The 19,306-nt window shown below is 40.9% G+C and overlaps 1 protein-coding gene across 2 annotated transcripts in view; it reads left to right on the forward strand.

Annotated features, from left to right (window-relative positions):
• CAPN6 (calpain 6) overlaps positions 1 to 19,306 on the forward strand; it is a 94,292-nt gene that overhangs the window by 45,163 nt on the left and 29,823 nt on the right. For both annotated transcript variants that reach the window (XM_070952031.1, XM_070952032.1), the window contains exons 3-8: positions 4,715 to 4,846; positions 5,483 to 5,691; positions 6,220 to 6,412; positions 10,231 to 10,424; positions 12,855 to 12,932; positions 18,591 to 18,786. In XM_070952031.1, the coding sequence (XP_070808132.1) occupies positions 4,715 to 4,846; positions 5,483 to 5,691; positions 6,220 to 6,412; positions 10,231 to 10,424; positions 12,855 to 12,932; positions 18,591 to 18,786 (1,002 nt within the window). The remainder of the gene's footprint in view (positions 1 to 4,714; positions 4,847 to 5,482; positions 5,692 to 6,219; positions 6,413 to 10,230; positions 10,425 to 12,854; positions 12,933 to 18,590; positions 18,787 to 19,306) is intronic.

Below are 19,306 nucleotides of genomic sequence, written 5' to 3' on the forward strand. Positions count from 1 at the left end.
GAAGGAATCATGAAAGAAGGAAGTAGGAAGGAAGGAAGACAAAGCAGGAGAGAAAAAGAAGGAAGGAAGGAAAGCCAAGTCAATGGGGAAAGATGGATGGATAGAAGGAAGGAAGGAACAGAAGGAAGAAAGAAAGAAAGGGGGGGAAGGAGGAAATAAAAAGCGGAATGAAGGGAGGGAGGGAGGGAGGAAGGAAGGAAGGAAGGAAGGAAGGGGGAAAAGGATCTCTTCCCCAGAGATTTTGTGGTTCCCACTTTTATGTCATTCAGGAAACTGTTGATTTAAAGATAGACAGATTGCAAAGCCTCTTTTCGTCCTTTTGCTTGTTCTGCTTTTCTTTTCTTTTGATTACTTTGCTCTTCTGCTCTGTTATATATTTTATATGTTTGTATATGACATTGCATTGATGGCACAATCAAAAATATGAGCTGAACCAAAGAAAGGTACAAAGATGGAGCTCCTTGCTTGTTACAGTATTTCTCCTTCTAATGCTTCTGGTGATCAAACTGATATGAAGAAAGTGTAGACTGTTTTGGATCTTCACCTCAAATAACCCAGCTATTTAGCCTGTAATTGTTTAAAACACAGATAATTAACTGAATTTTGACAGTGTAACCCTTGGGGGGTCCAAGGTTGATAAACCTGCCATATTCTAAGACCTTAATTCTACCTCTTCCAATTTTTTGGGAACATTTACAGATAAAAGTTCAGGTCTAAATAGAGACTAGTGTTCCTTAAAAATCCAGTAGAAATCCAGGTCATACTTTTATTTATACAACATCTGTCAGGAAATTAAGCTTACAAGTATTTTTTTAATTAGTTTTTTTAAAAAAACAAACAAACATAAAATACATCTTTTCAAAATGAAGCATTGATCTGGTCATAAATTGGTACAATTACTAACAAATCTTAATTTTCAAATAACACCACTTAATCTTTAACTCAATTATTTATTGGTTCAATTTAAATGCCGCCCTTTTCCGGCGACTCAGGGCAGTTTACAATGCGTTAAGCAATAGCCTTCATACTTTTGTATATACCTGCTTAGTAGGGCTTTCAGGGGGGCCCTAAGCGGTGTTCTTTTTTATACAAAGTCAGTTTATTGCCCCCACAAACCGGGTCCTTATTTTACCTACCTTCGAAAGGATGGAAGGCTGAGTCAACCTTGAGCCTGGTGAGATTTGAACTTGCAATAATTAGAGGCAGCTGGTGTTATCTTAACAGTGCTTTAGTCTGCTGCACCACCAAGGCTCTTATTTCCCTAAATTCTGTCTATTTAACAATGCCGTTATCTCAAAAAACCGTTACTTAAATCTTTAAAGCATAACCAAATATCATTTCATTTTTCTTTTTCTTTTTGCTTAGATGAATGTATTTTGAAAATAGAAATCATTACAATTATTATAAGCATTTAAACAATACTTTAGCTGTTGCTCCCGATATAATCATCTTCATTGCTGTTTATCAACACAATCATCCTTATTTAAACTATTAATCCCAACCTAATCATTTTATTTTAACCGCTAATCCCAGCACAAACATCTTTATTTTAACTATTTATCCCAGCACATCATCTTCATCTTCATCTTAATCATCATCTTTTACTGTTAATCCCAGCATAATCCTACTTGCTTTTGCTGTCATACCCAGCATAATCATTTTTGTTTTTTGCTGTTAATCCCAGCATAATCATTTCATTTTTACTGTTAATCCCAGAATAACCCTCCTTGTTTTTGCTGTCATACCCAGCATAATCATTTTTGTTTTTTGCTGTTAATCCCAGCATAATCATCTTAATTTTACTGTTAATCCCAGCATAATCATCTTTGTTTTTACTGTTAAACCCAGCATAATCATTTTTGCTGATATTCCCAGCATAATCATTTTAATTTTGCTGTTAATCCCAGCATAATCATCTTTCTGTTGTTACCATCTATCTATATTTTATTTATTCACATTTAATCATATTATCATTATCTTTTTTATGACAATTTAACATTGAGACATAGTTCTTATTTCAAACACATCTTTATATGCATTTATAAATTCCTTTTAACATAATTTATTTCTCTTATATTCTAATTTCCATCAATATTTCAGCCTTGGTAGTACAGTGGTCTAAAGCACCCTGTTATTAAGACCAGCTGCCTGCAATTACCGCGGGTTTGAATCTCACCAGGCTCAAGGTTGACTCAGCCTTCCATCCTTTCTAAGGTAGGTAAATTGAGGACCCAGATTGTGGGGGCAATAAGCTGACTTTGTATAAATATACAAAAGGATGAAGGCTATTGCTTAGCGCATTGTAAGCCGCCCTGAGTCTCCAGAGAAGGGCGGCATATAAATCAAATTAAAAAATTTTTTTTTTCAGTTTTATATATCTACAACATAGTCTTCTCATATTCCTATTCATCCATATTTATCTATAAAAACCTCCTTTTTATTATTACTATCCACCTATACATTGTTTTTTTCATTTTTAATCATGTTGTTTTAATCTTCTTTTTCTTTTTCCAGCCGTGTATACCTTATTTCTTCATATTCTTGCCTGCTGGCATATATTTCATTTCATTTTCAATATCTTCAAATTTTGTCCTCCGTGTATCATTTTAAATCTTTTTCTTATTTCTATTCCAAATAAAATGCATCAAGTTCCCTTCTCTTGTTCCTGCGCCATTTTCTTCTCTTGTTCCTGCGCCAGTTTTTTTAGTTGTTATTATACCAATTATAAGAGTTCCATTATAGTTTAAGCTTACAGGTATTTTGAACATCAGTCAAATTCTTACTGTAATGTTTCAGGTATCCTCTTTTCACAATATATATTAAATCTTACGTAACTACGAAAGGGAAAAAAAGCGATGTAATTTTGGTCCTGTTTTTATTTGCTTTGGCCCTGTCCCTCATTGAGCCATAAACCACATCCACATGCAGAGCTGTCCATCATGATGACCTCTGGAACTGTCTGGCTCAAAGTGGTGAGAGGATCCAGCAAGATTTCCCATCTAAATGATGGCTCAGCTCTGTTCTTCTGGCAAGAGGCAGTGAGTAAGATATATAACTTCTCTGAGCTGGTCAGATGTTGAGCTTGTTTGATTCATGAATGGGCGAGTTTCCAATATCAACTGCCAAACAAGCAAAAACATATTCTGGAACTTGAGTTCGGGTAAGAAAAACCATCTCAAAAAGAAGGGAAGTTGAAAAATAGAGCTTTTCTAGAGTGTACAATTGGGGGAAACAAGATACAAGATATTTTCTACATTACTAAGAATTGTGAAAAAGAAGTAAACTATAAATTGTCTATAGACAAGGACACTTTTATCTTATTTTGATATAGGGTCTCTGCTCAAACAGGAAGTTGGACTCAAAGACTTCCAAGGTCCCTTCCAGCTCTCTTTTTCTGCATTCTCTACAGGTAGTCCTCAACTTACAACACATCATTTAACGACCGCTCAATGTTACAATGGCACTCAAAAAAGTGACTTATGACTGTTTTTCAGACTTAGGACCATTGTAGCATGCACATGGTCACGTGATCAAAATTCGGACACTTGGCAACTTATTTATATTTATGATGGTTGCAGTGTCCCAGGGTCCTGTGATCACCTTTTGTGACCACCCAACAAGCAGACTCAATGGGGAAGCCAGATTCACTTAACAACCGTGTTACTATGTTAACAATGCATGATTCACTTAACAATTGTGGCAAATAAGATCATAAAATGGGGCAAAACTCACTTAACAAATGTCTCACTTAGCAACATAATTTCTGAGCTCATTTGTGATCATAAATTGAGGACTTATGTGTATTCTATTCTGATTATTTGGTCTCATCGGCAGAATGAACATTACCATCTTTCTTTCATTCATCAAAAATCCTCAAAACAATGTTTCTAAAAAGATACTGGAGAAAATAGTTTCCAATGAAGTTTTCAACTTTGATCACGTTTTTTACTTTACTATATGTATATGTTTTAAAAAATGAATTGGAATCACAATTTAGATTCCCATTGCTACATGCTGGTTAACTACAAATTGAATCTTCAGATCACTGAACATGCCTCCAGTCTAAGTGAGAATTTGAATTTGTGGTCTCTAGTATGTCTACAGTGTTGGCACATTCACTTTGCAGAGCAGACTGTTCAATGTATGTTTACTACAACTAGAATTATTTCCTCTGGTCACATGAATCAGAAGTCATATGTGTGACATCCATGAAAGTTATGCTCTAATCAGCTGCACCTCCCTACTCTAAATTCATTTCTGGGAGTGCCTGCTTGATGGATCTTTGCTTTATTCTGTTGGGTTAAAATAATGGACTGTTCATTAACTCCATTATTGTAGGAGACAATCAAGCTGAACCCAAGGGAGAGGTCAAGCAAGTCTTGAATCCCTTTGCACCAACAACAGATCTAAGCATACCTTGACCTTCCATTGACTCTTATCTGTCACCAATTTGCTTTGAATCTTAGTAGTTCAGATTGTTTGTAGAGAGTGTTAGGATGCATTAAACCTGTATTAATTTGAACCACCCTGGCTCCTGCTTTCCTGCATCTGACATTTATTTTGAATCACTTTCAGAATTCTTTCTTTTAAAACTTCACCAAAAAAGAAGTCAATAACTTGTAAACTTCCCTCTCAACCAAATTAAGGAGCCTATTAGTTATTAATCTAGGAGATATCAACCAGATCATTTTGTTTGTATGCTTTATTCTCACAGGAGTTCTGTGAAGATCCTCATCTGACTGTACATGGAATCAGTTCCCATGATTTACATCAAGGAAGCCTGGGAAACTGTTGGTTTGTGGCTGCTTGTTCTTGCCTAGCTCTTCGGAAGAAGCTGTGGCAGAAGGTAGTCCTCCAGAGCCATAAATGTTGCATTCTTTGGTTAAAATTTAAACATGGTGTTCCAAAGCCATACGACCTTGGAATGGTGGCCTCAGACACACCCTAGAACCTTCACATCAAAACAAGTTGCATCCTCCTCACATGTTGATACATGTTGTTGTTGGTTTATGAGAAGGGAAATTTGTGTTTTGGTCTAGAGTGGTATATCTCAACCTTGGTGACTTTGAGATGTGTGGACATATAGAATTCCCCAGCCAGCCTCCTGTGGGACGCGCAACTGTATAAGTTAGGGATGGAGTAAGTTAAAAACAGTTTGTGATGGGGAAATTCTGTCCATGTAAATTTTATCAATTGATTTAGGAGACTCCAATTTTTATGATTTTCTTTTCCAGAAGAAACTGGTTCATTTTGTAGTTATTCCAGGGAGGAATATGGAGAAATTACCCATCTGTACCTTTAATGGATAACTTTAATGAAGGTTTATGTTTTTCTTCTTTCATTAAGAATTGCAACTGTCAGTTGCAAATTTCATTTATGTGTATAGATTTTATTCCAGCAGTAAGCAAGTTGATCTGGCTCACCAATGAATGTTTTCTGTTCTATGTTTGCAGTGTATTTTCAGTTTCTTTGCATACTGCAGGTGATCCCAAATATTAAGGAACAGGACTGGGACCAAAAGAGACCAGAGAAATATGCTGGAATCTTTCACTTCCGTTTCTGGTGTTTTGGAGAATGGATTGATGTGGTCATAGATGATCGGTTGCCAACCATAGACAATAAGCTGATCTACTGCTCTTCTAAGGAGCCCAATGAATTCTGGAGTGCACTTCTGGAGAAAGCTTATGCAAAGTATGTGGTGATTAACAAGGTGTAAGTGCAGTTTTATCAGCTACACAAATAAGATTTGTTAGCATGGGGATATTCATAGTCGTCGTTCTTTTCTACAAAGACCCTGAAGTGGGTTCATACTACTCCTTCCCTATTTCAGATCCATTCCATTATAAAGAGCATAGGGTTTTAGAAGTGGCAGAAGAGAATTGGATTAAAAGAGGATCAATACTGCGGGCAAAGCAAACAAAATAGCTATTCTATTATTGGGTTATATTTTCATGGCAGTTCATTACTACAAGATCTTCCATAACTTTGTAGATCTAGAGATTTACATTTGGAAGAACATTTCTGCAAAGTTAGAGAAGGTGGCAGTGAAGGTAGTCCTGAAGTCTTCCAAAGTTCATTTGAAGCTCCACCCACTTTATTGTCTCTTCTGTTGTGCAGGAACCCCTGGAGGGTTCAAGAAGGTCAGGTGTAGTTATGGGGAAATACATAGCAAAATCTCATTGTTTGTGTGTTTGAAACTCTGCATCATGTCTTCTCTAGGATGGCAGGTTGTTACGAAGCTTTGGATGGGGGCAGCACAGCCGAGGCAATTGTCGATTTCACAGGAGCCGTAGCAGAATCCATCAACCTGATTGATGGTAATTATGACTACAGTATCATCGAACAGGTGAAACTCTTTAGAGAATTGCTGAAAGTTCATAAAAGGGGAGGATTGATCAGCTGCTACATCATGGTAAGTGCACCGAAAGCAAGCTGTGATGTGTCCTTTGGTCTGTGTTTGACTCTTTATCAAACTGTCATTCCCATAAGGTAGACCAGACTAGGCAATCAACTCTCTAGGAAGGCTAAAACTCCCTTTATTGAGATTGGCTCTAATAAAAAAACTTTGCAAATCTGCTTGTGCTGTATCTTCTCCCCACTTCTTATACTCAAGCGAACCAGGAAGGTGTTTACCTGAGCCACTTCTGAATGTTATCTATTTCTCTGGACTTAAACAAGTTTCAGTCCTTTTGGCCTGCATATCTTCATCATGGTGATCTTCCTTATTCTCTCCACAAACTCAAGAAAAGAGGCAGGATGATTGAGGAAGCCTGGTTCATTCATTCTGCCAATTAATCTCTGGATTTGCCAGAAGGCTATAACTCCCAAGTGAGGTAAACAAATAATAAGCCCAGTTATCAAATAGGTCTCTATGATAGCATCCAGAAATCCACCAAGCTGTAGGCCTCCAATGCCACATACATGCATCAGGGAGCATCTTCAGGTCTGAGACTTCTATCCAAATATTGAAACTATCACAGTGCAATTACAAAGGAACAGCAACGCTTGTATTATATCAATGCACTGTTGCTTTCATAATCCCAAAGGTGCTTTGCCAAAAGGCAACTGGACTTCCTTGGGTTTTTTTGATGAAAAATATTTCACTTCTCATCCAAGAACCTTCTTCAGGTCGGGAGAACTGAAGAAGATTGGGACAACCATGACCTGATGATTGTGAATTTCCATAGACATGCTGCTTTCATCATTTTCATATTCCCCCTATGGACACCACTTTATGCATGTGTTCCTACAGTAGCTCTGTTTATGTCTAAACTAGTCCCAATTCACCCCCTTTCCTGGTATCAAATCATCATCTAGCAAAATTAAGTCCCCATCCCTCCTGTTAAAATTGCCTTAGGAATGAAGCAGCTTTCCATGCTTTTGGAGGTCCCAGAGAGAGAGAGAGAAGGAAAGTGAAGCTGGAAGGAGAGAGCTTTTCAGCCCATCTGCTTGAAAATGGCCTAATAATTCAAAGACCCAAACCTAAGCATAATACAGTTCCCTCAAGGCTATTGCCTTTACAATAAAGAAAAGCATTGACTGATGTGGGAGAGGACTTAAGTGTGAAGGTTTTGCTATTTCTGCTCTTCAGTAGAAATGTCCCTCCCTCTTTTCTTTAGGGCTAGGCAGAGAAATGCTCCTCCATCATTTTATTACCAATTGTCCCAAAGGTACTTTTTCAAGAGGTGGCCTTAATGACTCTCTAAAAGAATGCAAATGACCAGCTGTCTGCAAGTGGTATAAATCCTTCCATTACCCACCATCTAGTCAGAGTTGAAGAAGCTTCTTGGATGACAAGCAAAACATCTTCAAAGAATAACCAGAAAGTCCAGTTGCTTCTTGAAAAAGCACCTTTGGGACAACCATGACCTGGATGACTGAGAATCTCCATAGACATTTATTACCAATTGTCATTTAATTGGATGAGATATTTTGGCTTGGACAATTATCTCCAAGGAGAAGAGAATGTCTGTGAAAATCTCATGGGTAGAGTGTGGAGATCTTGCATCTTTTAGGGACAAAGTATCTAAGGGCTTTGTGCAAATGTCCCACCTTTTCTTATATAGTCATTCTCCAGTGGTGAATTCTCCAATTGAGCTTTTTCAGAACAGTATTACAGTCAAAATTAAAGGGAAGCCCATCCTTGAAAAATCACTAGGGAGTTTGTTCAGACAAATCAGTCTAATTTATCTGCGCACAAGTTGAATGGACTCAAAATTGCTAGTCATAAATGACTTAATTTCCGCAACTCACCTCAATCCAAATTTCCTTCTCCAGTGCCACAAAATTCCCTGAAAAAGGGATTCAAGAGAGATTCTGTGTAGCCAATCTGTTCTTTTCCACTATTTTCTTCACAAAAGATTTTATGGGAATATAAACTTGAAAGGGACAACAGAGAAGCTAGAGTGATACTGCTATCAGTGGAGAATGCATTACAGAATGTCTCCAGAACTTCTGCAGGGGATATGTTGTAGACATACTAGATTTTTTTTTTTCTGGAGACAAATCTTTGTGGGAAGGATCTGAGGTGAAAAGACATTTGGAAACCATCAATGCAGCCATCATGTCTCCTGAAATGCTATAGACTTTTGTAGAAATGCTCACCCCTTTGGAATGGGACAAAATATGAGTAATTCCTGGATTGGATTTTAGAGATAATTAAAATGAGACATGTCCAAGCATGCTTTGTCATCCATTCCATTTGTTTACCTCCCATGTGCATAATCAACTTCACACACGCACGCACACACGCACACACACACACACACACACACACTATATACCCTCACTGGTTGTGGGTAAATAAGGACTTAATGGTGATCTTGTAAAATCCTGAAGAGCAATATTATAACAAAACAAAAAAGCAGCACAAAAGCCTTCTAGTTGCATCAGACTAAAGATCCTAAAGAGCCAACCAAATTCTCCAAGAAGCCCTATCAACCAATTCTTACCCCAGTCCTGAAACATTTATTGTTGTCTTCAATTCAGCCACACTATGTAGCACATGAGAGCAAATGTTAAGTCAGGTACAAATGTTTAATGCCTAAGGCTGGTACACCAAAATTAGACATCTGGCTGAAATCAATGGGCACTGGATCTTCACTCAAAAGTTAACCTGTGAGACAAAAAAATACAAGCTCTAAACATGTCTTAAGAACACAACATTTTTCCATGACCTCCTTAACCTCATGAGTGGAAATAAGGGTAAGGTGGAATAATATGGTTCTTACTCTGTACTAATTAATTCTCAAACAGAATTCTGCCATGGTTGCAAGCATAATAGACAGCAGAACTGTAGATCAATTAACACTGAAAATTTGATTTAATTTTAATTACTCAATTTAACATTGTTCATATTCACTTATCCATGTGACCATCCCCTTTCCCCATCATAAGAAAATTCTTGTTTCTTTTGACATGCAATTTACTCTACAGTTTTGTAGGGTTCTACAAGAAATGTTTCTTCGGTAATTTTTCTCAGGCATATCGTACTCTGAGTAAACCTCTCTAGTAAAAACCCTATTGGTGGATCATGTCATTTTACTCTAAAAGAAATCCATGTTGTCAGCTTCAGGCTTATAGAAGAATCCCCTAGTCTCTTTCTAGAACAGGATATTCTGTAGATTACTTATTTCATATGACAAGTTTACCAGGGGATCTGATTAAGTGTTTCCTACTTGTTTCAGTAGGGAGATTATTCATTATCTCTGCTGAAGAATATTAATGAGGCATAGTTCATTTCATACCTGAAGGAGACATCTACTTCTTCAGAAATAATTTAATTTAAAAAGTTTTAAAAATCCCCAAATAAAATATTAAGATAACAGAAAGAATTCCCATAAGACAGCTGTGATACAATATACCGAAATAGCAATGCTACACCTTTGAGTTTTCATTCTAATCACACATCAACATGCATTCAAGACTTACTCAAAAGAACACAGTGGAATTGGTGCATCTGGGAGTGTTTGTGTTTCTAATGCTGAAACGCATCTTGAGTGTATGCCTGAACAGAACTTCTCAAGTTTGACTGACATATGTCATTAGCAAATTCTGGAGGTTCTTATCATATTTTAAGAGGTAGATAAGAACAGTAATATCCCATTTAGCCCAATAGTAAATAATAGTATACAGTCAGATGGAGCAACATTTAGAAGAGGTTGCTATTGATGGGAGAAACCAAAAACCATAATGAAAATTTGCATTAATTTGTGTTCATCTCATACCTAGCCTTCATCCTTCAGTGATTTTGAAGTAGAGACGGACATGGGTTTAATCAAAGGTCATGCCTATTCAGTGACATCTATCCTGAAATTGTCTGTTGGACAGAAGAACCTGTGCAGTAGAAAGTCTGAGAAACTCTTCATGATCCGATTAAGGAATCCTTGGGGAAACAAGGAATGGAATGGAGCATGGAGTGATGAGTAAGTAATCCATACTTTAAGAATGAGAAGCATTAGAACCAAGATCATGTGAAGTGTAAGACCACACTTGGAATACTGGAGTCCCGCCTGGACTACTGCAATGCTCTCTACATGGGGCTCCCCTCGAGGAGCACCCGGAGGCTCCAGCTGGTCCAGAATGTGGCCATGCGGATGGTTATGGGAGCGACATGGTGCTCCCATGTGACTCCCCTCCTGTGCGAGCTGCACTGGCTCCCGGTGGTCTTCCGGGTGCGCTTCAAGGTTTTGGTTACCACCTTTAGAGCGCTCCATGGCTTAGGACCGTGGTATTTACGAGACTGCCTTCTGCCACCAGTAGCCTCTCACTGACCAGTACGCTCCCATAGAGAGGGGCTTCTCAGGGTGCTGTCGGTCAAACAATGACGACTGGTGTCCCCCAGTGGGAGAGCCTTCTCTGTGGGGGCACCTGCCATCTGGAATGAGCTCCCCCCGGAGATTCGAAGGATCCTGGATCTGTGCACTTTCCGCCATGCCCTCAAAACATTTTTATTCCAGCAGGCTGGCCTGGCCTAACTTCCCTTTTAAATTCCTTTTAAATTTGTCTTATAAATTGGGGTGTTTTAAATTTGTTTTAAAAAGTATTTAATGTATTTTAAATGGTTTTTTTAACATTTGTACTATGTGTATTTTATCTTTTGGCTGTTCACCGCCCTGAGTCCTTCGGGAGTAGGGCGGTATATAAATTAATTAAATTAAATAATTAAATTAAATAATTAAATTAAATAATTAAATAAATTAAATTAAATTAAATTAAATTAAATTAAATTAAATTAAATTAAATTAAATTAAATCAATTCAATTCAATTCATTAAATTAAATTAAATTAAATTAAATTAATTAAATTAAATTAAATTAAATTAAATTAAATTAAATTAAATTAAATTAAATTAAATTAAATTAAATTAAATTAAATTAAATTCTGCATCCAGTTTTAGTCGCCACAATGTAAAAACGATATTGAGACTCTATTGAAAGAATACAGAGAAGTGCAACAAAGATGAGAAGATGGCTAGAAACTAAAACATATGAAGAACGGTTGCAGGAATTGGGGCTGTCTGGTCTAGTGAAAAGAAGGACTAGAAGGTGACATGATAGCAGTGTTCCAATATCTAAGGGGCTGCCATAAAGAAGAGGGGGTCAACCTATTCTCCAAAGCACCTGAAGGCAGGACAAGAAACAATGGATAGAAACTAATCAAGGAGAGAACCAACCTAGAACTGAGGAGAAACTTCCTGGCAGTTAGAACAATTAAACACTGGAATGACTTGTCTCCAGAAGTTGTGGATGCTCCAAAAAGAGATTGGATAGCCATTTGTCCAGAATGGTATAAGGTTTCCTGCTTGAGAAGGGGGTCGGGAGGGCTTTGGTTTTACTTCTCCTTTTGTCTTCAAAAGATTTGTAATCGGCAGAGCAATTTTGGCGAATGAGGGGATGAACTGTCTATAGAAGTTAGCAAATCCCAGGAAGCTCTGTAGTTGTTTGCGGGTGCATGGTGGGGCCCATTCCAACACCGCCCGGACCTTTTCCGGATCCATCTTTATTCCCTCATGCGAGATGCTGTACCCCAGATAGTCAATTGTGTTTTGGTGGAATTCGCACTTTGAGAGTTTGGCATACAGTTCAGCAGCCCTGAGTTTTTTCAGGACAGTCCTCACCAATTTCACATGGTCATCCATGTTCTCGGTATAGATAAGGATGTCATCCAAGTAGATCAGCACCCCCTTGTATAGGTGTTCATGCAGTACTTCGTTGATTAATTGCATGAACACAGCAGGGCTCCTTGTAGTCCAAAACTGGAAACATCCCAGCGGGCAGTTAAAAGCTGTTTTCCATTCATCCCCTTCCTTAATTCAGACTCTGTAGTAAACCTCTCGTAAATCAAGTTTGGTGAAAATTTTTCCCTTGCCTAGGTGGGCTAGCATGTTCTTCATTGAAAGAGCATTGAAAGAGCAGAGGCTGACACAAGTTCAAAGTCTAATCTTCTCTCTTCCACATCTGCTATTATCATTCAGCCACAATGTCAAGATCAATTGTTGTTAGAATTTCTTCAGTCTTCTGAAAGTCAAAGTCAAAGTCTGTTTCCCTTCTGCCACTGGGGAAACTCTCTCTCAAAAAAAAAAAAAAACGAATTAGGTCACTGAGGATCCACGGACAGTGGAAATATCGACGGGTCTTTGAGAGCCCTCAAAGAGCCTGTCCTACCACCGCGACACTGGCCACGCCTCCCCAGAAGGTTATCTTTCTCAAATATCTTTGAGAAGGAGTCAAAGTAGGCTGGGTTGTAGGCTGGGTTATCCACAGCACACCACTAGTGTAGCTGAACACTAGATGCTCTTGTATTTTAAAAAATGGATAAAATAGGTGTAACTTTTTCCCCCTTTCTTTTTTTAGATCTGAGGAATGGAAGAAAGTGACCAAATCAGAGCGCACAAGATTAGGTCTCACCCTTGAAAATAATGGAGAATTTTGGTGAGCTCAGTTAATCAATGTCCAATAATTCTTAGTGGTGGTGTTTTCTCTGCACAAGAAACTATTTTTTTCCTGGTACAAATTCCCATCATTCATTCATTCATTCATTCATTCATTCATTCATTCATTCATTCTCTCTTCTATGCCATTCAACTTCTAATTACACAGAGCAGTGAACATAGGAAGTAATAAAGAAACAGAAAATTCAATACTTCAACACTCAACAGCATGCCTTATAATGATACTGAATGTGAAAACGAGGGGATTGAGGGGTTTTCTAACAAAATTTTTAGTCAAATTTTTAAGGGGTCCTAGGGAGGGGGAGGGTCAGATTGGAATTCGGGCTGTGGGTATGGGGGATAACCCACAAGGGGGAGGGTCGGGTCTGGCAGTGAAGCGTGGCATGGGGGATGGGGGACCCGGGATCGAGGGGGGGGGGGTTAGAGCTTGTCCGGATAGTTTTTTGAACATCAGTACTGTAGGTGGGAGGGGTAGATATGGCGGGAGCAGGGGGCCATATCGTGTTAGGGGAGTGCGCACTCGCTGTCTACGAGCGGTGGCGTGCTCCGGCCCCCAAGGCTCTACTCGCTCCTCAGGTTGCATAGACCCTCAGGACCCAGGCCTTCGGCTGATGCTGTGCAATGCCAGGTCCGTAGTAAATAAAGCCCCCCTCATCTGTGATCTTGTTCAGGAGGGGGGTGCGGACCTGGCAGGTATTACGGAGACCTGGTTGGGCCAGGAGGGGGGGGTTCCCCTCGTTGAAATGTGCCCGCCAGGTTTCCAAGCATTCCATCAGCCGAGGTCACAGGGGAGGGGCGGGGGGGGTAGCGGTTATCATTAAAGAAGGTCTGAGACCGAGGGAGGCCACTGTTCCTCAGACGGCCGGCTGTGAATCCCTTTTTGTGAAATGGGGTCATGGGGTTCAGATGGGTTTGCTGATCACGTACCTGGCTCCCTGCCACGTGGCAACAGCCCTGCCCGAGCTACTCAACATCATCGCCGCGGTGGCGGTTGATACCCCTAAGCTTATGGTCATGGGGGATTTCAACCTGCCGTCCGTGGGTGAGACGTCAGAGATGGCTCGGGAGTTCATGGCTTCCATGACAGCTATGGACCTGACCCAGTTAATTCATGGCCCTACCCACACAGGGGGAAACACGCTGGATCTGGCTTTTGTCTCTGGACAGTGGTTGAGGGATCTTGATATAGGGGATATAGTTACTGAACCCTTGTCATGGTCAGATCACTCTCTCCTTCGTCTCGACTTTCGAACCGCTGCACCCCGCCGCAGGGAGGCGGAGCTGGTCAGATGGTTCCGCCCCAGGCGCCTGATGGAACCTGACAGATTCCAGACGGAGCTTGGGCCATTTCCTGAGGTTCTGGCACACGCCTCGACTGGAGACCTGGTGGCCGCCTGGGATAGGGCGGCTGCTGGTGCTCTGGATCGGGTCGTGCCTTTGCGGCCTCTGACCCGGCGCCGATCTCAATTGGCTCCTTGGTTTACCGAGGAGCTGAGGGAGTTGAAGCGCCGGAAAAGACGCCTAGAGAGTAGTTGGAGGGCCAGTCTTCTTGAATCTGACCGGACACTAGTAAGATCCCACATTAGGAATTACTTAGTGGCGATAAAAGCAGCGAAATGTAGTTATTTTGCTGCTCTTATTGCGTCATCAGATAATCGCCCGGCCGCCCTCTTTAGGGTGACCCGCTCCCTGCTCCACCAGGAAGCGCGGGAGGACCCCTTGGAGGGTAGAGCCGAGGATTTTGTTCAGTATCTGTATGACAAAATCACTCAGATTCGGGAAGATTTGGACTCCGACTGGGTAGTCTCAGGGGGAGAGACAGGGGCAGGTCTTGAGAATGTTATCTGGGATGAGTTTGATCCTGTGACCCCTGAGGACGTGGACAGGATTCTGGGTAGACTGAACGCGACCACTTGTTTATTGGACCCGTGTCCTTCCTGGTTAGTACTGGCTTCCCGGGAAGTGACACGAGGCTGGCTCCAGGGGATTATAAACGCTTCGCTGAGTGAGGGTGACTTTCCCGCCGCCTTGAAAGAGGCGGTGGTGAGGCCTCTCCTCAAGAAGCCTTCCCTGGACCCGGCAATGTTGGTAAATTATCGTCCGGTCTCCAATCTTCGCTTTGTTGCGAAGGTTGTTGAGAATGTGGTCGCGCAACAGCTCCCCCAGCACCTGGATGAAACGACGTATCTGGATCCGTTCCAGTCGGGCTTCAGGCCCGGGTACAGCACGGAAACGGCATTGGTCGCGTTGGTTGATGATCTCTGGAGGGCTCGGGACAGGGGGTGCTCCTCTGTCCTGGTCCTGTTAGATCTCTCAGCGGCTTTTGATACCATCGACCATGGTATCATGCTGCACCGGTTGGAAGAGTTGGGGGTGGGAGGCACTGTGTTGCGGTGGTTCTCCTCCTTTCTCTCTGACCGGTCGCAGTCTGTGTTGACAGGGGGACAGAGGTCGACCCCGAGGCCCCTCATATGTGGGGTGCCGCAAGGGTCGGTCCTCTCGCCTCTCCTGTTCAACATTTATGTGAAGCCGCTGGGCGAGATCATCCGTGGTTTCGGGGTGGAGTACCATCAGTACGCTGACGACACCCAGCTGTACATCTCCACCCCGGATCACCCCAACGATGCCCTTGAAGTGATGTCCCGGTGCCTGGAGGCCGTACGGATCTGGATGGGGAGGAACAGGCTCAGGCTCAACCCATCCAAGACTGAGTGGCTGTGGTTTCCGACGTCCCGATATAGTCAGTTGACGCCATCACTGACTATTGGGGGCGAATCATTGGCCCCCACGGAGAGGGATCGCAACTTGGGCGTCCTCCTGGATTCATGGCTGTCTTTAGAAGAGCACTTGACGGCCGTGACCGGGAGGATTTTTCATCAGGTTCGCCTGATTCGCCAGTTGCGTCCCTTTCTGGATCGGGACTCTTTACGCACGGTCACTCATGCCCTTGTCACCTCCCGCCTGGACTATTGCAACGCTCTCTACATGGGGCTCCCCTTGAGGAGCACCCGGAGGCTCCAACTGGCGCAGAGTGCGGCCGCGCGGGTGGTAATGGGAGCGACATGGCGTTCCCATGTAACACCTCTCCTGCGCGAGCTGCACTGGCTCCCGGTGGTCTTCCGGGTGCGCTTCAAGGTTTTGGTTACCACCTTTAAAGCGCTCCATGGCTTAGGACCCGGGTACTTGCGGGACCGCCTACTACCACCAATAGCCTCCCACCGGCCGGTACGCTCCCATAGAGAGGGGCTCCTCCGGGTGCCGTCAGCCAAACAATGCCGACTGGCGGCCCCCAGGGGGAGAGCCTTCTCTGTGGGGGCACCTACTATCTGGAACGAGCTCCCCCCAGAGATATGGAGGATCCCGGATCTGCGCACCTTCCGCCGCGCCTTAAAGACCTTACTATTTCACCAGGCCGGCCTGGCCTAATTTTCCCCCTCTTTTATAAAAGATTTTTAAAATTTTAAATATCTTTTAGTATTTATATATTCAATTTTAAATTGGTTTTAAAAGTTTGGGGTTTTAAATTTGTCGGGGCCAAAATTATTTAATTTGATTTTATTCTATTTTTAAATTTTGTATTGTATGTGTTTTTATTGTCTGGCTGTGCACCGCCCTGAGTCCTTCGGGAGTAGGGCGGTATAGAAATCAAATAAATAAATAAATAAATAAATAAATAAATAAATAAATAAATAAATAAATAAATAAATAAATAAATAAATAAATAAATACTAACCATCTTGAATAGATTCTCACTCATAACATCCCTTGAATGTTCTCTTCCCAAATCCATCTTTTAATTTTGTTACAGGAACATCTGGGAGGAAGTAATTCAATATATAAGCAGAAGCTGTTTCATAAAAGTGGGACACCATTCTTGAGAAAAATCTGCTATGGGACTCTTTTGGAGATAGAATCTTCATCGAGATCTCGCCCAGATCTTACCAGATGGAGAGATTTGGTGGAGAATAGGCAGCCTCAAAGATAGCCAGACCTTGAGCCATGTAGGGTTTTAGTATTTAGTTACGTAGGAAAAAATAAAATGACCACTTCTGGTAGAGAATCCAACTTTTGAGTAGCAAACAGCCCTTTGGTGTTTTGTTTGTCCCGTAGTGGTTGATCAATCTAACATACAACTATAGGTAGTCCTTGACTTACAACAGTTCATTTAGTGGCCGTTCAAAGTTTATTTATTATTTATTTATTTATTATATTTCTATACCGCCTTTCTCCGTAGGACTCAAGGCGGTGTACAGTCAAGAAAAATATAGACACACAAACATCATAAAATTGCTAATTAAAATTATTACTTAGTTTGGTCAATTAAATAAAACCCAGAATTAGATAACATTTAAAAAAGTCATTCACATGTTCATATGTTTAGCCCCGTGCCTGTTTTGAGGGCACGGCGGAAAGCACGGAGATCAGGGATATTCCGTATCTCAGGGGGAAGTTCATTCCAAAGGGTTGGAGTCCTCACAGAGAAGGCCCTCCCCCTGGGAGTCGCCAGTCAGCATAATTTGACTGACAGTACCCTGAGTAGTCCCTCTCTGTGAGAACGAACTGGTTGGTGGGAGGCTATTGGTGGCAAAAGACGGTCTCGTAGGTACCCAGGTAAAGTTACAACAGCAGTGAAAAAAGTGACTTATGACTGTTTTTCATAGTTACAACCTTTGCAGCATCCCCATGAACATGTGATCAAAATTCAGATGCTTGGTAACTGGTTCATATTTATGACCCCTGCTGTGTCATGTTATCCTCTTTTACAACCTTCTGACAAGCAAAGTCAATGGGGAAGCCAGATTCACTTAACAACCAGGTTATTACCATAACTTATCTGATTCACTTAACAACTGTGATAAGAAAAGTCGTAGAATGGGACAAAACTCAGTTAACAAATGTCTCACTTAACAATAGTAATTTTGACTCATTGTGTCAATCAAGGACAACCTGTAGAACATTAATCCGGTCAAATGTATAAACCAAGTTGGTCTAAAACCAAATATTACGGTATAATAGCACCAGTGACTATTAAAATATGACCACTAACTGTTGTGGGAAGTAACATTCAGCAAACCTGGTGGATCTCTGGTTGCTCTTTAAAAATTCATATGTCCATCTGCAGGGATTCCAAAGAATTTAAGAGCCTTGATAGTACAGTGGTCTAAGCACCCTGTTATTAACACAGCTGCCTGCAATTTACTGCTGGTTCGAATCTCTCCAAGGCTCAAGGTTGACTCAGCCTTCCATCCTTTCTAAGGTAGGTAAATTGAGGACCCAGTTTGTGGGGGCAATAAGCTGACTTTGTATAAATATACAAAAGTATGAAGGCTATTGCTTAGCGCATTGTAAGCCGCCCTGAGTCTCCAGAGAAGGGCGGCATATAAATCAAATTTAAAAAAAAAATTAAGCTTTATTCCTCCAAACCCTTCAGAAAAAGAATTGAAAAGATTGATGGGAAAAGGGTGAAAAACAATTTTATGTTTGTTTTTCCAGCCTCAGCTGATATCAGATCTAAGAAGTAGACTATACATTGGGAGAGAGGTGTTATTTTTATATGAAAAAGAAACTCACTTCTCTACTCACCTACCCACCATTAATGTGCTTAGGGTTTTTTCTTTTTTAATGCATTACGGATCAGGATGACATTTGAAGACTGGTGCAAAAACTTCACTGATGTGGACATTTGTCGGATTGTGAATACCTCTTTCTTCAGTATCCATAAGACCTGGGAAAAGAAAATGATGCGTGGACAGTGGACAAAGAATCCAAATGCCATGTTAAATCGCTCTGGAGGGAGTTTAAACAACGAAATCACCTTTCTCCAAAACCCTCAGGTTTTCATATAATTTACATTTGATGCATACATAATTTGGGTCTTCTGTGGGCATAAACCTAAACTAAAAATATTTGTTGTTCCAATATTTGAGGAGCTCCTACAAAGACAAAGGAGTCAAACTATTTTCTAAAGCACCAAAAGGCAAGAGAAGAAACAATTTTTGGAAGCTAACCAAGGAGAGAAGCAGCTTAGAACTAAGGAGAAATTTCCTAACAGTGAGAGCAATTAACCAATGAAACAGCTCGCCTTCAGAAGTTGTGGGGGCTTCATCACTGGATGCTTTCAAAAATGAGACTGGACAACCATTTGGCTGAAGTGATATAGGGTCTCTTGCTTGAGCAGGAGGGTGGACTGGAAGACCTCCAGGTTCCCTTCCAACTCTATTATTCTACATTCTGTGACCTTCTTTATCTTGCACTTTGATCTTCAGCATCTCTCCAGCGCTGAAATAATTTTTTTTAATTTTTTTTAATTTTTAATTTTTTTAATTATTAAAAAAAAAGAATTACAGGTAGTCC

Source organism: Pituophis catenifer, unplaced genomic scaffold (assembly GCF_029215685.1).
Source record: "Pituophis catenifer annectens isolate HBS135680 unplaced genomic scaffold, rPitCat1.0.hap2 SCAF_11, whole genome shotgun sequence".
Classification (NCBI taxonomy): Eukaryota; Metazoa; Chordata; class Lepidosauria; order Squamata; family Colubridae; genus Pituophis; species Pituophis catenifer.